The sequence below is a fragment of the Scomber japonicus genome, chromosome 10, assembly GCF_027409825.1.
Source record: "Scomber japonicus isolate fScoJap1 chromosome 10, fScoJap1.pri, whole genome shotgun sequence".
NCBI classification, from domain to species: Eukaryota; Metazoa; Chordata; class Actinopteri; order Scombriformes; family Scombridae; genus Scomber; species Scomber japonicus.
The window spans coordinates 31,731,371-31,749,717 of NC_070587.1; the positions used below are offsets into that span (position 1 = coordinate 31,731,371).

Below are 18,347 nucleotides of genomic sequence, written 5' to 3' on the forward strand. Positions count from 1 at the left end.
GTCAAGAGATCACCAACTCACTAGAATCAAATATCTTGACCAAATTTCATGACAATTCATCATAGATATTTCCCTCAAAGTCACATGTTAGCCTCATGGTGATGATAAGGACAAGGAGAAAGTTAAATGTGTTAAGAATTTTCCTTCTGGGAACCATGAACCATCAACTTTGTGTTGATTCATCAAGTAGATGTTGAGATTTTTCACATTTGACCTGCTGGTGGCACCAGAGGAAACCAACTTCGTTCTTTGGGGACCATGGATGTCTGTACAGTCTTTCAAAGAATCTAATAGTTCGTCGTGACAATCCATTAATTGTTTGTTGAGATATTTACAGACCAAAAACAATGTAGTTAGTATGAGCAGTGATATTTACTTTAGCTGACCAGAGAAAGAAAAGGATCATACCTGAACCACCCACAATGTTTGATAGGTGAACTTATGTTGTGTAGTGTTGTGTATGTTTTTAATGTCTTCATTATATGGTGTATTGTTTGTATTTTTATTGTATTGGAGGAAGCTGAAGACAAATTTCAACTAAGGTGGACAATAAAGTAAATTCAATTAAATTCAAGTGCAGTTAAACATCCCCACTGCTATGACTGCCTCAGATACAAAAAACTTATATCTTACTGCTTGAATATCTTCATTATTGTCAGGAGAACAGTATGAGCTGTACTGAAACATTTAATCTAAATATAATTAGACAGACTAGTGCACACATATTAAGGACTATTTAATACAAATATTAAATTATTATGTTGATACAAGTTTGTATTTTGTATTATTTATTGATTTTTGTCAAGCATCTAGTACCAAAACACACTACTTATTAGCATTCTTCAGTATTAGTTACTGGCCAATCCTGCCATGCTAGTATTTCTGATAAAACATGACCAGGTGGACTGCTTGGTTAGTTGAATGGTTAAAGCGTGTGCCACATAAATGCAGTGTCTCTATGTTTGCAGGTCCTTCCCCTGTCTCTTCCTGGGTCAAACTAGCCTTTGAAGTCATTTTAAGACTGCACCAAATCTTGACTGTGAGACACTGTCATCCCTTGAGACAGTAAGTCTGCTCATTTTGGGGAAAAGAGGAGACACCCTGATAGTGATGCTATGGCAGCAAGCAAACAATTACTTGTCTCTCTGAACATAGTAGAGGTAGTCAGAGGTTGGATATTATGGGCCATGAGGAATGGAGCTGTGTTCCCTGACATTGTTGTTAGAAAGGCTCCAAATATACTTCATGTTTATTTTCATATTGGTTTCTATGCTCTGTGACCACTTGGGGGCGATGTCATATTGCTGTGCATGGCGACTGACACACCATTCTTCGTGTTATGATAAAAGTGGACACAGCTCACGTTGTTGGAGAAGTTGTAGTTCTTTATGATGCAGTATTGTTTGTTCATGTGCGTTTTTGACAAGGGTGAGTGTATTATTCATGCTGTTTATTCATTTGCAATATTGTTGATATGACGGCTGCTATTGTGTTAGCTTAGCTGCTAATTTGGTGTTTACTGCCACTATTGTGTTAGCTTAGCTGCTAATTTGGTGTTTACTGCCACTAATTGCTCTAGAAGTTGTTAAACTTTGTATTGTCTGTATCATGCATAATGTGCCTTATGGTATATATGTGTTATGCTGATAGGTAATGTTCAGGTTATTATTTCCATGTACAATATTGGTCAATAACGGCAGATCTCTGGTGAGTTTGGTCATGTGTAGTGTTTGTGTGTGCAGCTATATTTTGCGACTTGTGTGTAGTCAGCGTGGTCTGCCTTTGATGTTTAGTTAAGCTGAGTTGAGTATTATAGATATATTGTGCAGTTTAGAGGAAAATTGTATATTGCAGGAATGTGTATGGGAAAGTTAATGCACTGGTGGTAATGTTTGTATACTGTATTTATTATACTACTGCAGTCAGTGTAATATTAACACCAATGTTGTTATCTGTTTGTATTTATTGCAGAAACCACACAAACGGATTCCTATAACAATACTGTATACCTACTCTGTACTGTGACCGTCCTGCACCATCAGTAAAGTTTCCCTCACTGCAACAGACTCTCATCATTGTGTCCTGACCAGTGTATGTAATGAAGTATAACCCTAGTGAACCATCCCCTGAATTACAGTCCATGTCATGAACCTCCCCAATAATTGTCCTCATCTATAAACCAATAGACTCAATTATGTATGCTGTAGATGTGTTGGATCTGATCATATTTGGGCATGGTTCAACTATGGCATTATCAAGCATCAAACCTTTTCAGCATTCTTGAATATAAAGAAAACAATGAATGAATACACGTAAACAGATAATGTATAATATATATAATTTCATCAATGCTTAAAATTTGGGAATGACAGAAAAAAAAGAAGTTATTTCTAGATCTGCATCATTAAAGAAGGAATAATACACTTATGTTGCCTCTCTTGACACTACTTGCAGCTACTAATCTGTAATTTTGTGAAACATCTGAGGCTGTGACAAACAGTACATCAGATCCACAATGATGAAATCACTGGTTTTGACTTGTAGGAGATCTGAACGTGATATTATCCCCCCAGAAATGTTGCTAAATCTATTAAGATTGAGCCTATTAAATAGTATCATGATTTCAGGATCATCACTATACTGCCATCTAGTGGTTTCATATGAGAGGTTCATCCTAAATAAAATCTTGTTGAAAGGGTGAGGTGAAAGTGCCAGTGGGGAAAAAGGTTTCCCCCTTAAATATTCCTTAAATTTCCTACACTGCCTTCAGGGTTACTGATGTTACCGCTGATGTTAAAGTAGTGATAGTAGTTGCAGCAGTACTAAAGGCACTACTAGAAATGTTCCCAGTAGCAGTAATATGTAAATGTAGCTTACATTGCTTTTGAACTTACCATTTGTGTCAGCTTCTTGTTCTGCTTGTTCTGGTTCTTTCTGCACCACCTTCACTTCATCATACACAATTTCTTCCTCCTCTTGAGCTGAAAGGTTGAAAGACACAAAGTCATGGTTAATTACTGCATAGTGTTCATGGTCTTTTAAAAGCCTATTCCATTCCTATTTTTACCTTTTTGTTTGTGATTAATGTTATCCCAAAATCATATCTTTTAGGATTACAAGTCCTTCAGTATTTTCCCTAGAATAACAGCTGTTGACCCTCAAACAGCTTTAAAACTATGTGCTGAAACCCAAGATGATGCAATCAGACTTTCACAGTAAATGTATCATATGTAAAAGAGGAAAGTGAAAGAAAATACTTCACAAAAATCTATTACATTGCTTTTGAACTTACCATCAGCTGCTTGTTCTGCTTTTTTCTGCACCACCTTCACCTCATCGTACACAATTTCTTCCTCCTCTTGAGCTGAAAGATTGAAAGACATAAAGTCATGGTTAATTACTGCATAAAACTATGTGCTAAAACCCAAGATGACGAAATCAGGCTTTCACAGTCAGTGGATCCCATATTAAAGAGGAAACTGCCTTTCATGAGAATTTCATTACACATTTTCGTGACTGTTTTAGGCAGCTGTGTTTAACACATAAAAATGGATCAGCTTTGACTAATTTTTTATCTGATATCTAAAACAATTAAAGTAGAAATTACTCTCTCCCTCATTTAAAAAAATCTAGAATCTATGAATTGAAAGTGAAGCAACGATAAGCAAAACACATTTTAAGTTTAGGATGTTTTTAATCCAAAGACATTCAGTGTGTAATAAGGAAACTGTAGCTGTGAATAAGCATGACGTTTGAGGCGGACTGCACATCGGGAGCACCGGGACAATTCCTGGTGTCCGGACCAGTCAAATCCACTTATCTGGCGTACGTAATCACAAAAAGGAAAGGTGGAGCAGAGAGGGAGAGGGACAGAAAACGCAAAGCCCTTGCCACTGATGCAGCTAAATATTGTAAAATAAGTGACATGTTCACCAGGAGGGCAATTCAGTGAAGAAGGTTATAGCTTTTGTTTATATCATTCACAGCAGTATTTTTTGTCATTTGGATTCTTCTTTTATAGAGTTTGTGTTGTTAAATTAGTGAGTTAAGTTGTTGACAACTCTCCACCACTGCCTGTCTGTGTTTCAGCTGTACACACACTGAGGGAGAGGAGAGGAGCAGTTAACATTAGTCTCTGCTGCAGTTTGTTGTCATTAATAGTCCTTACTTTTCATTTGATTCATTTTCCACATACACAGGGAGGAGTGAAACAGGCCTGCATATAGTGCCCTTTCATTTATTTCAAAGTAGGCCTACGGATGACAGGATTTTTTTTTAGGGTTCATTACTATAACATTTGAATACAGGGTTTTCAATGAAAATCCTGTATTCAAATAGAGCACTTATTGGTCACTCCCATATTTCTTTTAACTGTTATATCAACAAATAGGGTTAGAATACAAAATTAGAAGTCTGCATGAAAAGGAAGGCCTGGAATGACGTCAAATTCCCAGCCTGAATTACTGTCCCTGTCCGCCACTCATTCCTGATAAGTTTCCAATGCAAAAGGCACACACACTCCAAATTGTAGACTACTGTACCTTCATTTACAGTAAATTCATCTATTTGTTTTTAAATAATATTGCACATTAACTTGTAGTCCTCCAGGTTTTAAAACAACAATTCCACAGTGTTGTGCTGCTTTCTTACTCTGTACTCAGTCCACATGATCAATGAAGAGCTGATTTGAGTTCTGGTTGAAAATCAGATTTCACTTACAGGACAACAAAGATTTAAACTGTCTTCATTTTAATCCATAAAGATTCCACATTTCTTTCTTTCTTTCTTTCCAGTATTATTTTAACAACATGTCTGTACTTTAATCTACATATGAGGAAGATCACCAAAACAACAACAAAACAAAAAAGAAAACAGCATTTGATCCATATAATATTCTTGATTTAAGAAAATTGAAGCCTACCTTCAGGTCGGGAGTTGGTCTTAGTTTTAAATACAACTGAAGCATAGTTAATCTCCTCCTCTTCCATCTCTACAGTCTGTCTGTTGAGCTCGGACTAACTAGTAGACAGACTGCCAGAGAGCAACCAAAGAGCAGAAGTGTCTGTTTCCTTTGCTGATCACTCGCAGTTTTAAAATGAACAACTTCTGCTTTTGGTTGAGAAAATCATTTGCATGCATGACTGGTCTGGATATGAGCCTCAATCCATACACACTGTGTTCTTCATCTTCAAATTAAAGAAATAATTATGAACACTGCACTCAGGAAGAGAGTTTAACTTTTTTATCTTTGATGTTTACTTAGTATGGGAACTCAATTCATGGTGTTCTTACAACAACAAAGCCTTTACTCTTACCATGAGACTGCATCACTATGAACTAGTTTTATATTCAGTAGATTTGGTCCCTGGTTCAGCTGCTTTGTTTTAGAGATGTAATGTCTTTGTTAGTACTTACAGAGCATATAAATCTGATATTTCCTCATTTCATTCATTTGTATCTGTATTTTTCCCCACTTATGCCAATTTATGTCCTGTTTGTGTAATTTTCTTTTGACAAATGATAGCCACCGTCATATACATTCTACATCCTCTTTTAAAGCAGCCTAACTCATCACATTAACCTTAAAATGTAGTATATAATATATATATACACCTCTGATACTTTGAGTTAGGCTGTTTTAAAAGAGGGAGTACAAACCGTCCAAACTTGGTAATCTGCATTTGGTCAAACAGCTTGCTTGATGAAGTGTGAAAATGTCACAAGTGTGAACATTTCGTTTTCGTTTTGGTCAGGAAAACTACTTTTGTACTCCCATCATTGAAAGGTGGTGATCCCACAGTGTTTAACAACTACAGACCCATCAGGAAACTTTGTATTTTAGCTAAGCTTAGATACATAACATCATCATCATCAGTTTTAGGAAGCAATACAGTACAGAAACCACTTCCTTGAAAGTTTTAAATGATGTTGTGAAGTCTTCTGATGCCAAGAGTTACTGTGCTGCACTTTTCATTGGCTTGTGTGAGGCATTTGACACCATTAACCATGACATCTTATGTTAGAGGTTTCAGACATACAGTAGGCCTGTCAGATGAAGCTATTGGCTGCTTCTCTAATGACCTCTCTAACTGTCAGGAATGTAATGTGTGGAGCTCAGTAGACTCTCCTCCAGCTTTTTTTACACCACCAAAGGTTTACCACAAGGTTCGGTTCTAGGTACCAGTCTTTTCATCATCTAAGTCAATACTCTGTACATCTTTATGCCGATCAAACTGTTTTCTATTGTTGTGCAAGCACTGTTCCCCTGGTATTTGAAGGTTTGAAGATTGCATTTGACATGACCTCTTAGTAACATATAGCAAATAAAGTGACATGTGTCTCCAAATGCACATGCTACAGGAAAAGGTTGCTTCCTTTTTCTGGTAACAGGTCTGTGTCAAACTTAAGTTTCATACCATATTATTCTAATGTCATCATCAGAATCAGTATTGGGGTTTTTTTTTTTTTTCACTCTAATATACACTCAACATAGTGTGACAAATGAGTGTGTTCACATTTAAAAACAGGCACATATTTGAAAACAAAAGCCATGTTTAAGAGCTTTATAAACACATAAAAACATTTGAAATGTAGGATAGCTTATGTACTGGTCTATTAAAAAGACAGGTAGTGATGATGATGAAGTAGATGTGAATATGTATAAAGTGTTGATGCGTTTGTTTGCACATGTATCATTTCATGTTCTGTAAAAGGACAAATTTAGCTCAAGAATGCTGCTACTACAGTCCAAACAACACCATCTCAGGTCTCTGCTCATTGGCTTCTGTTGTATCATATAATATAGTTTAAATTACTGGTGCTCGTCTATAATCTTTTTGTGGTTTGGGATCAAAATATATCTCTGTCTGTTGTCATTGGAGCCCTCTTGGCCTCTCAGGTGATCAGGTAGTGTTCTGCTTGCTATGCACCACAGAGCTGGAAGAAACCTTTTAACTACCTGTAAATACAGATTAAAAACTTTTAACTTTACTCCCTTTGACCCCATGGGCTTGAACATTTCTATGACCTATCATGTTTTTTAAAAGTATTTATTCAGGCATGGTAAGAGAAGACAAGAAATGAGTGATGATATACAACAAAGTTCCCTGGCCAGAAACAGAGGTGTTGCGATTACATGCTCAGCCACACACCCTTTTTTCATGTGATTTAAATGACTGTAATTTTGCTTTTTTCATTCAGTATAAAGTATTGGTGTAATCTGATGTTTGAAGGTATTATACAAAGCACTTTTAATTGCCTGTGTGTGTGAAGTGTGGCCTCTCCTGATGAGATTTGCTGTGATGTCGGTGCTATATCTAAAGCTCTTGCTGCTTGTTGCCTGTGACTTGCAGAGATCCACTGTTCTGTTAAATGTGGTTTTATGATGTCTTGTTTGCTGTTAATGATGATTGAATTGCTTTATGTGAAATGCATCTACTTTCTGTTCAGCTGTGGGTTTTCCTCTGAAAAAAGTAGCAGTGATGAAAGAGTTAACCTCAGAGATTACCTCACTGCCTCTCTCTGCCCTTTCCCATCTCTTTCAGCCCTCCTCCATCTCATCTCCCCTTCACCCCCCCCCCTCTCTCTCCCTCTCTCTCTCTCTCTCTCTCTCTCTCTCTCTCTCCCTACTGCTCCACTCTCTCCCTGTCCATCCACCCTACCTCATCTCCTCTCCCCTCCCTCTGTAGAATCCAGTCCCCTCCCTCTTCATCCCTCCTCCCCTATTGTCAGTCTGCCCAGCCCCTTCATTAACTTCAGTATGAAAGCCTCTTGCTGGCAGTCAGACCACCAGAGCCTCACAGGAGCTTCTCTCACACAAAAAACCCACACACAGACCACAACCCTGGCCTGGACACAGCGATACAGTTGGCTGCTAAATCATAATTGGTGTACTTCTGAGTGAGGCCTCAGTTTGCCAAATCTCTCTTATCTAAACATTGACATGGAGCTCCACAGAGTGCATCAACCCTTCTACCAAAGCCACCTAGGTGAGGAGAAGCAACAAATGCTGAACCTGAACCAACGCCTGGGGACCTACTTGAGCCGGGTCAAACACCTGGAGGAGGAAAATGCACTTCTTGCAAAGGAGATCCAAACTCTGAGACACAGCAATCATGGAGCCTTATCGCACAGGAAGAGTCTGGAGGAAGAACTGCGTCAGGCAAGACTGGAGGTGGATGCAGCCTGGAAACACAGAGTCTACACAGCGTTAGAGGTTGGAAAGCTCACTGAGGAGCTCCAAACACTGGATTTGCAAAGGCAGAAGGTGGCCCAGGCTCGGGTGGATGCCAATAAAAAGTTTGAGAAAAGCAGGCAGGAGCTGGAAGAGGAGCACCGCGCACAAATCTGGCTTAGGCAGAAGGTTAGTCAGCTGGAGAATGAGATGAAGCTCCTAATTCAAAACCACCAGGACAATGTGGCCCACTTGGAGGCCAAAATTACCCATTCCAGATCCACAGTGCCAACCACATTTGCTCAAAGGGGCAACCTGACACCAAACCTCCTACAGCTGGATCAGGAGTACTCCCAGAGGGCCAACAGGGCATGGCAGGAGACAGCAGATGCCTATCAGGGCCAGTTAGCTTGGCTAGAGGAGTCGCTTAACCAGGCCAGAAGCCGTTTGATGCAAGTGGGCCAGGAGAAGAGTGAGAGTCAGCTAAAGCTCCGAGCCCTGGAGAAGGAGATCGCCTCAGCCCAAGATGTCAGGATGCATCTGGAGAAGACTGCATTCCAACAGAGAGACAAACACAGCCTGGAGATCCAGCAGCTGCAGGTGAGAGCAACACAACCATACCTGCTACAGATCATACTCTTTATCAAATTCAAATCATGTGTCCAATATTACTTTGACTTTGGCAGTAAGCAAAAAATAACTGATCAGATCCCACTGGGGTGTCTTGCACCAATAATACCTAAATATATTTGTTTATACCGGGATGTGAACAAGAGAAAAGCAAGCAAATGTTTTAAGTTTATGGACTGATTCATTTGATGATACACACAGTATATAGCATAGTGGTATGGCATATTTCTGTCCACTAGAGAAGCTCTGACTGATTTTAATTATTGTTGAATTATCTTTAACAGCTTCTCTAATAGAAAACAAAAACACACAAACCCCAAAAGTTCTTTCGCCGTTGCCTTAGAAACAGTGAGTCATCTTTTTCATAGCCAGACATGTCACAAATAGACACAGTCTAAAATCATGCAGTGACTAACCACACTGGAATGTGAACAGTTGATAATCATCACCTGCAAGACAGTGGTGAATGAGATGGAACAAAATTTAGTTACTGACATGACCTTAGAAATGACAGGTCAGGTCTTTAAAGAACAAATATTTGATCACCAGACGATGTTTTTGCCCTGCTACAAACTTGTGTACTATATTGTATTTATTGGCCAATATTCAAGGCAACATGTCAGATGCACTACTGAAACCTTAAAAAGCATTTGTGATTTATTCCCTCAGGGACTATTTTTATCTAATATTCTAATGGACTGAAAACATGTGGGTCTGGCAATGCCTGTGGGACTACACATTTATAGGTTGGGGCTTTGGGGATTCGTTCTGGGTCACAGTGACATCCAAGAGGTGTGGCACCCAAATCAAGCACAATTCTGCTTTCTACTCGGCTGATCTGAACAACTGGCAACACAGCTTCCTGGATCGTAATCATTTGCAAGGTTAACAAACTACAGTAACAAGTCAACCCTAAAAATACAAACCTATGCAACTAGACTGTAACAGCATCACTGTTCACCAAAACTCCTCAGTGAATCAGCACATTTATACGAAAGATTGCACCCAACATTGAAACAAGCCAGAGAACTCTACAAACTGCAACACAAACAAGGCTGAAATGTTTATTTTCTACTCAATGAACTACTCCTTGTGAATGCTTTCAAACCTTTTTTTAAACCTCTTCCTTTTCCTGCTTTGCTTCCTGTTTTGGCAGGACCACTTGGAGGGCCTGGAGGCGGAGAAAGAGGAGCTGGGCCAGCAGATTGATTGTCTCCTTCTGAAGAACCGAGACCTGCTGCAGCAGAAGATGTCTCTGGGCATGGAGGTCTCCACATACAGGTATGCTCCAGGGCACCTTGAATAAAGACATCTGTCACTAAATGCTTGACAGAAAACCAAGAATAGAGATGAAGGACCATCAATCATTCTGAATACCTTCATGCTGGGAAGTCTATCGCAGCATGCATTGGGGATAAAAATAATTAATCACAGACAGAAGTCACCATCTGCGCTTTCAGACTATTTAGAAATTATACAAATTGATCCAGGGCTGATCGATACTGAGAAAATCTGTTCAAGATTTCACTCCAAAATATACTTCAATCTATTTATGTTGTGAAAACAAAAGTAAGATGGACAGTTCAGTATCAGTGTCTGTGTATTAATTATGGAGCTAAAGTCTGTATGCAGGGGAACCTACAAACATCTCTAAAGATGACTAATTAACATGTTGAATTAAGTCAGTAAATTCAGTAAATAAAAATAAATGTAAAACAACAGTTTGTGATTTTAGGGGCAGTTATGTGTCATGTTTGCAGTGTAGAAAGCAAGTTATTATCTGTATGTATTCACTAAACCCTGACAAGCCTCAGTTTGGGAGTTTTAGTTTTTGTAACACACACAAGCAACAGCACATAGAGCAAACTGGCATAAACAGGCCAAAGGCTGAGCTGCAAAAAGGCTGAGAGCAAAACTATTTCAAATTTATTCAGGAATTGACAGAATACAGAAACCGTACCTCAGTAAGGCAACTAAAAATATTTCAGTACTAATGCCTGATAAATAACAATGTATCAAAAGACATCATAGCATGACACTGATCATTTATCACACCCCTACTACTTTTTGGATTTACTTCATTTTGGAATGTTTTGTTTCTGCAAACTGAATTTACTGCAACAGAAAAGATGCTTGCAAGATTTTCACCATGCATTGCATTACTTCACTGTGTCGCAATTTAACTGTTGCCCTAACACTAAAACAGAGCAGAGTGTCACAGTATGAAGCATTATTCACATTGTTTTTCAACACATCCCAAGGAAAACATATGGAGGTTTAGTTTCTGTTGTTGTTTTTTAATCTAGATCTTGACTGTCTTTTAACATGTCAGCTTTGCAACCTGTTCTTCTGTCATTTCTGGTGATCAGTGGGTGAAAAAATAATACGACTACTGTTTTGATTACATGTAAAATGAAACAAATCAGTATTGAAAGAGAAGTTTTCCGTTTTGTGTGGATGTTGACTTTCCATGATAAGATGGTATTTATTGAGCGTTAGTCACACTCAAAAGAAACAGTGAGAAAAAAAAGAGGAACTTTGACTTCACACTGCCATGTAAAAGCAGCAGCACTTCACAGAGGTGGCTGATCTAAGGAACTAAGTTATGAGATGAATGTTGCGTTAAATGTTGATTTCAACATGCTGAAAGGCAAATGAAGCACACCACACACTTTTGATATTTCCAAGAAGCCTCCTCACTCTAAATGTCAAGTCATGTCTTCTCCTAATTCAGTTTCCAAACATTATTTGTCTTTATTACCAACATATGAAGAAAATGATCAATATTGTGGTCATTTTCACATGGTAATCAATCACGCTAAGCTAAATGTTGCTCAGCTATTTATTTGTTGCTCCCTCAAACACAGATGATAAGATGTACTTAAAAGAATGCTCTTGTTGGGGAAATTTCGTACTTTATATTTGGACATTTCACACTGTTCAGCTGATAAATAGATGTATTGGTAACTTGAGCTAAATCATCAGCAAATTAAAGGGCAACTATTTTGATCATCTATAAATCAGTAGTTAGAGCCGATCCTTCTTACATTTTATAGACAAAACGATTAATTGAGAAAACTATCAGCAGATTAAGTGATAATGAAAATTGGCCTTAGTTACAACCATTCTGGTATCCTGCTACCAAAGTATCAGGATACTCTTTGTAAATAAGAGTTTTGAAAAAGGTTAGCGATTTCTCATTGTTTCTGGTGCTTGTGTTCTCAGCAAAGTTAAACATGAAATGGATATGGACTAATTTGCTGTGTTCCTTTCATAGAAATGACATTATAATCAGAGTTTTGCCTTCAAACTGAAGTTGCATTGTTGACGCCTCAGGATCTGATATTGCTGAAATATCGGTATGATCAGTAAACAGTATGGATATGTATTTATTGCAGGCACAAATACAAAATATCACATGATACAATATAAGAATGTGAAGGAATCTTTAAAAACAAGGTGGTTGAAACCCCCAGATGAATCCAGCTGGGCTATCATCAAGACCATGTCAACTCTGATTTAGCTGGTGTGTTTAACCCATTCAAACGCTGCTGCTCAGAAACAGCACAGACCACCGATCTTCCATTGGTGAGAGAAGCTGATGAATAAAAGGCTGTGCAGCCGTCTGGACTAAAGGTCACCACACTGAAACAGCAGCCTCTGTTGTCTTGGACAGAGTGACTTATGCATTATAGGGCTCTATAGTGGCGTCTCCTTTCTCCCTCTCCCTCCTCCTCAAAATATTGACCTTCACTCGTCAGTGAGAAGCTACCAGTTTATGAGCTATGGGAGTCTAGAATAACAGCAGAGTGGAGTGGGGGGGAACAGGGGGCAAAACTAGAGGACAATTTTCAATGTTATTTTCGGTGCATGAAACTACCAAGGTGTATTGTATTATATTTAAAATTTTAATCAACATGCAGGCCAAAAAAATAATCTGATAGACATGCAGCTAATTATAAGGGTATGTGATTGATGTGGTCAACATGTGAATGGAGACATTGGTATTAGTGCTGCATGGGTTGCTCATAATATCTGCGTCATTTTGTGTGTGGATGTGTGTGTGCGTGCTGCAGATGGCTCCTCAATGGCAGGGCCTTTTCTTCATTACCATATCAACAAATCTCAGTCTGTTCCTGCTGCTCAAGAGCAACAAAAGTCACCCCTCGCTCATGTCCCCACCCACCACTCTGTGAGCAGCATCATGCCAGCATTCACTCATTTACGCCTGCTCTTGATCCAAAAACATGTTTTGTTTGTATAAGATGTGCAACTTCAACTGGTTTCTCTTGTCGTCTGTCTTTGCAGAGCTTTGCTGGACAGTGAAAGCCTCGGCGGGGGAAATATCTCTTTGTCAAATCGGCCAAGAAACATTTTCATCACAGGTAATTAAAGTAAACAGTATTCATGAATCAACATCATGCCAGAGACTAAAATTCTGCAGTGTTTATAACACAAATATGTCACATAAATCCTCTCCTTTGTCACCACTCTCTCTCTTACATTAATAACCCCCCTTTGTAAGGTTATACTGTCACTAACTAAAGTGGAGGACATGTCTGTAATAGTATTAGTCTAACTGGGGAGTGGTGGTGGGGGCTTGGCCAAGGGGGCTGAGCTCGGCACTTTGGGTACTGTAATGTAAGCCACCTAAGACAATCCCCAAAGGTTATTGAGCCATATGGCTTTGGTTTCCAGTAACATAGACAACAGAGGAAGGAAATGAGGATCAATATCTCCCCATTAGTGTCCACCCTCCCTGAAAACCTATGTTTTAATAATGCTTTGTGGAGGCAGGTTCTTCCCAGTATCTCTGACACGTTAAAATTACTAGAGATGATTTGAAATACCAGTCAGATATCAGATATTGTAGGATATCGACAGAATTGTTCAAATACACTGTAACATGTTGGTTTAATTTGAAGCCAGTGAGTTCAAGAGACATCAATGCAAGTCACAATTATTACAGTGTGTCAGTTCTGTATTTATGAATTCTGCTCTTGTCCTCCACAGATACAGTTTTCAGTCCTCAAGGGGTTAAAAAGAATTACAAGACCCAGCTGCCTGCCAGCCACAAGACCACTTCCTTTTCATCTGTCTGTAGTACAACAGGAAAATTGCAAGCAACAGCAACACATGCTTCATCAGTCTGGAGTAGAAAACCCATAATCCTCCCTGAAACTCAAAATATTTCAAGAAAACGTGCAGACGACAACACAACAAAGTCATCAACATGGGATACCCCTTATCCGAAAATACTGCAGGATGGAGCAATTGAAAATTTTAGACCACAGGAAGTTCATGAGAAAGTCACCTATGCTGAGCCTCTTTCACCTCCGAATGAGCAAGAGGCTCATAACGACACCTTTGTGGACCAAGAAGAGGAAGATAATTGGAACAATGTTGGTGGTGAACTTACTGAAGAAAAAACAGTAGGGTCAGTTGTCAGTTATGAGGTTGAGTCTGGCCTCAACAGCAAGCTGCATGTCAATGATGACATTATTCAGCATCAGTTTCAAACAACACCCAGTCTTACATCATACCATGAGAGAAGGACAGAGGAGCTCTGCGGTTTCTCATTTGAATCTGATAAGGATGGGCCTTGCAAAATGTTAGCTGCAGAGCAAGAACTGAAAGCCCCAAATGATGCATTGATAGAAAAAGAGTACATAGACGAAAAGGTAGAGTATGTGAAAGAGGAAACCTCAGATTCTGAAACAGAGGCGGTACTCGAACCAACCTTCGAATCCAGAACAAGCAGTCCACTGTCTGAATGTGAACCTGAAGAAAGTGTTTTTAACCAAGTTACAGATTTCAGCCAAGATGAAAACATCTTGAAAGAGGAGGCATTTGAGATAAAGCAAGAAAAAAGCTGTTCCATGGTAGGAAATCAGATTGAGGTTGAGGATAAATTGTACCCTGATGGAGAAGAGATGGATACATATGATAGTGTGATGGAAAGGAAGGTTGATCTGAAGATGGATGATGACATAAAAAAGCATGAAACAAAAAAAAAACATGCTGAACCAGAGGAGGATGTATCAGTAAGAGAAGAAGGGCATAATAACAAAGAAACAAGGCAGGATTTTGCCACTAATGTGCAGCAAGATGACAACATGGCATCGTCATTGATGACGCACATTGATGACGCACAAGTAGATTACAGACAGCATGTTGAGCCAGGAGAAGAGCATTCACCACTTCCTGACGACGAAGAGGATGAAAACGATGAAGAGGATGATTCTCCAAATGTCTCAATGTCGTGGAAGACCGAGGTGGAGAGTGACAGCTATGCTCTGGACAACACTCTTGCTGACACTCGTCCTTTGATTCGATACAAGAGCGACGACACTGATGCCAATACTCAGGCTTCACACATGGATGAAAGCGAGTCCAGTGAAGGTGAACAAGAAAAGAAGGTTGGAGAGACGGGAACTGGAGAGTGGAGCGAAGACAAGTCAAAGAAATTTGGAACCATGGAAGATCTGTGCGAAGAAGTTGAAGGAGAGGCATTGGATGAGGAATATGATCTGGGTTACGCTCATATTGAGGACAGGGATGCTGGCCATGGCATGACTGTGAGTGAGCATACTACACCGGTGAATGATGATGAAGTTACAGAGGAAATGATCGAGAAAGTCGATGAGGGAGAGTCGGATGAAGAAACTGAGCAGCTTGCCAAACCGATGGTACCCACGTATGTAGACTATGATGAAGAGTTGGAGACAGACAGACTTGTGGAACAGGAATTGGAAAACCTATCAACAGACAGCTACAGTGTTCGCTTTGCATTTGATGACAGTGAAGCAGTCCTACCTCTACAGGAAAAGTCTGATACGGAAATGACAGAGCAAGAAGAATCTGGCAAAACAAAAATGGAAGACATGTCTTCCTGTGTAGAGCCTGACATGACAGTAAACCATGAACTCAGATCTTCTACTGCAATTATCGATCAACCGTATGAGAACCTATATTTCAGTGAATTGTCAGTGGCAGTGCCTCAAACAGACAACCTGGCTGATGAAGAGGTCCATGATAAAGATCAAGAAGCTGTAGATGCTCCAGAAAAAGAGGAAGAAGATGAACACAATATGTCCATGGTGACTCATGCTGATGTAACAGAAGATCAGCCTATCTTTAGTGACTTCATCAGCAGGCCTGATATGGAGGAAATGAACAACTCAGAGGATCCAAAGTCCACGTTTCATCTAACTGATCCATTCACTGATATGAAAGAGGCTACACCTGCAGAAGCATCCAGTGTGTCTCAAGAACACGTAGTCGAGGATGTTGCAGACTGTCAAGCTTATCCCGAAGTTCAAGAAACAGCTGAATGGGAAGTCCTTAAGAACCCAAGTGAGGACTTTGAAATCAGAGATCAGAACGAAGATTATGTAAAATATGATAATGCGCCGAAATCAGCTGAAAGTTATCTTCTTGATGATGGAGGCACTGATGAAGGTGCCGTGACACATGAAGAGGAGCCCCTTGAGATTTCCCCTGACAGTATACCTGATGAAACCGACATCTTTGTGGTGAAAGACTCAACAGAACTATCGAACAAAAATGGCAAAGACAGCAACCTCCATGAGTACTTCAGCTCTGGTGTAAACAATGATTTCTGGCTGTCCTCCCTGGAGACCGGTGCCACTTTTCAACCAGATGATGCCTATAATGAATCAGCTGAGCTAACCAATAAGAATCTAGGGTTTGGTGACAGTGTAGTTTGGGGGAATCTGGAAAATTCTAATATGGTAAATGGGAAGACCAGGGCGGATATTGACTCATCTAAAGAGTTGGAACCTAAGAAAGAGCAGGAGCAGATGCATTCAGGGGTGAAGCAGATGTTAGGTGGAAATGTTAAGGTGGGGTTGGTTCAATCTGAGGAGTCTGAAGTTGAGGGTGAAGCCTGGTCATCTGGGGAGGAATAGTTATAAAAAGTAGCGAGGGGTATAGTTAAATCAGTTTTAGATCTTATCAGTTTTAGTCAGCTGAAAATTAGATTTTGCTATATAATGCATTAACTATAAAACCAAATTTGTGCCTCAGTGACACTAACCACCAACGTGCCAATTCAATCTGTACAGATACTGAGCACATGCCTCATTTCTGTAAACTGATATATTTGACAAAACTTTTCCCCCTTCTATTATTATTATTAATAAACTATTCAGTCTTTCAGTGTGCATGTTATGAAAGAAGGTTGGGCATTTCTGCATGAGGGAACAGCATGTAGACAGAAGAAAGAATGTCATTAGAAAGTCAAAGTATTATTGATTGCTGTCTAATCTGATTTTACTCACTGATGGAAATCAATGACACCAGAAGGGTAGGATTCCTTGTAGAGCTGCTGTGTATGAGATAGGTAGTTTTTTGTGCTGGTGAGTTATCTCATTTCACTTGACAACAATTGACTTATTTTTTATGTTTTACACACATAGAATAAATGGTTGATTGTAAAAGGCTGTTAAAGAAGACATGATTGGCATAAGCAAACTATGTAATGTTTGTATTTGGTTGGTCTGTATGAAGCACATTGCTCTATTTCTTTCTATCCAATGATAAAGTTCAGTTTTATTGCGGTACATTTACAGCTCAAAATAAACTGTAGATTCATGATATACTCTTTCTCTTTGTTGTCTTATCCTGCAGCACACCTCATACATGCATTTAATCCCTTATCAAACTGACTTGACTTAAGTGACACAGCAAATACATTTACCGTTAAGCTGTATTTGTCTTGGAAAGCTGAATAAAATACAGTAGTAGCTGATGTAATTTGGGTGAATTGGTATTAGTGTTGGCTTTTCTTTAGTGTACAGTATTTAAATCCTGGCAACTCTGAGGCCTGAAACCATTAGCTCAAGTCCTCTAATGCCTTTTTACTGCTTGTTTAAGCCAAAGGTGTGTCCCGTAAAGAACCTAATGTACCTAATGTAATTTAGGTAACAGGCAGGCACAATACAACATATCTGAAGAATAAAGTTGTCAACAGTAGATAAAATACACTGGATAAATATTCTTTTAAATGGGCCAATTAGTAAGTATTTTTACCCTGATAACTGCCCCCAAATTACAGTTCTTTCCAGGGAACGTCATTCATTAAGAAATTTGATGTTTGTAAAATAAAGTGTTGGGAAAACAATATAATCACATAAAAATAGATCATGCAATCATACCATTGCTAACAAATACCAGTAACTATGACTATGAAAACTATATGAATGTTGTGTTTAAAAGCGGTAACTGGTTTGTGGTGAGTAATGAGAGACTTCTCTAAAACTATGAACATTTTCCTTGACTCTGACTCAGAATACAGTTGCATCCTTAAGATAAGGTCAAGAAACCAGCTGCTTGCTGCCTTCCAGCAACATCCATCTCTGTTTCCTCTGGGCTTTGCACTGATGAAGGCTGGTTTGTGTGTGTGTGTGTGTGTGTGTGTGTGTGTGTGTGTGTGTGTGTGTGTGTGTGTGTGTGTGTGTTTGTCTGTGTGTGTGTCTGTGTGTGTGTCTGTGTGTATCTGTACTTGGCAATATCCCAGCTT

General features: G+C 39.2%; 1 protein-coding gene across 1 annotated transcript; it reads left to right on the plus strand.

Moving 5' to 3' along the window:
- The first annotated feature begins 7,942 nt into the window (after positions 1-7,942).
- Positions 7,943-17,151, plus strand: nes (nestin). The gene is made up of 4 exons (XM_053327247.1): positions 7,943-8,773; positions 9,960-10,084; positions 13,112-13,188; positions 13,817-17,151. The coding sequence occupies exons 1-4, from the start codon at positions 7,943-7,945 to the stop codon at positions 16,732-16,734; spliced, it is 3,951 nt and encodes a 1,316-aa protein (XP_053183222.1). The 3' UTR covers positions 16,735-17,151.
- Positions 17,152-18,347: the final 1,196 nt, after the last annotated feature.

Bases quoted from the DNA above. Each gene is read 5' to 3' on its own strand.
- nes (XM_053327247.1), top strand. From the start codon at position 7,943: ATGGAGCTCCACAGAGTGCATCAACCCTTCTACCAAAGCCACCTAGGT. The intron at 8,774-9,959 runs GTGAGAGCAACA...CTGTTTTGGCAG, and splicing joins TGGAGATCCAGCAGCTGCAG to GACCACTTGGAGGGCCTGGA. The intron at 13,189-13,816 runs GTAATTAAAGTA...TGTCCTCCACAG, and splicing joins AAGAAACATTTTCATCACAG to ATACAGTTTTCAGTCCTCAA.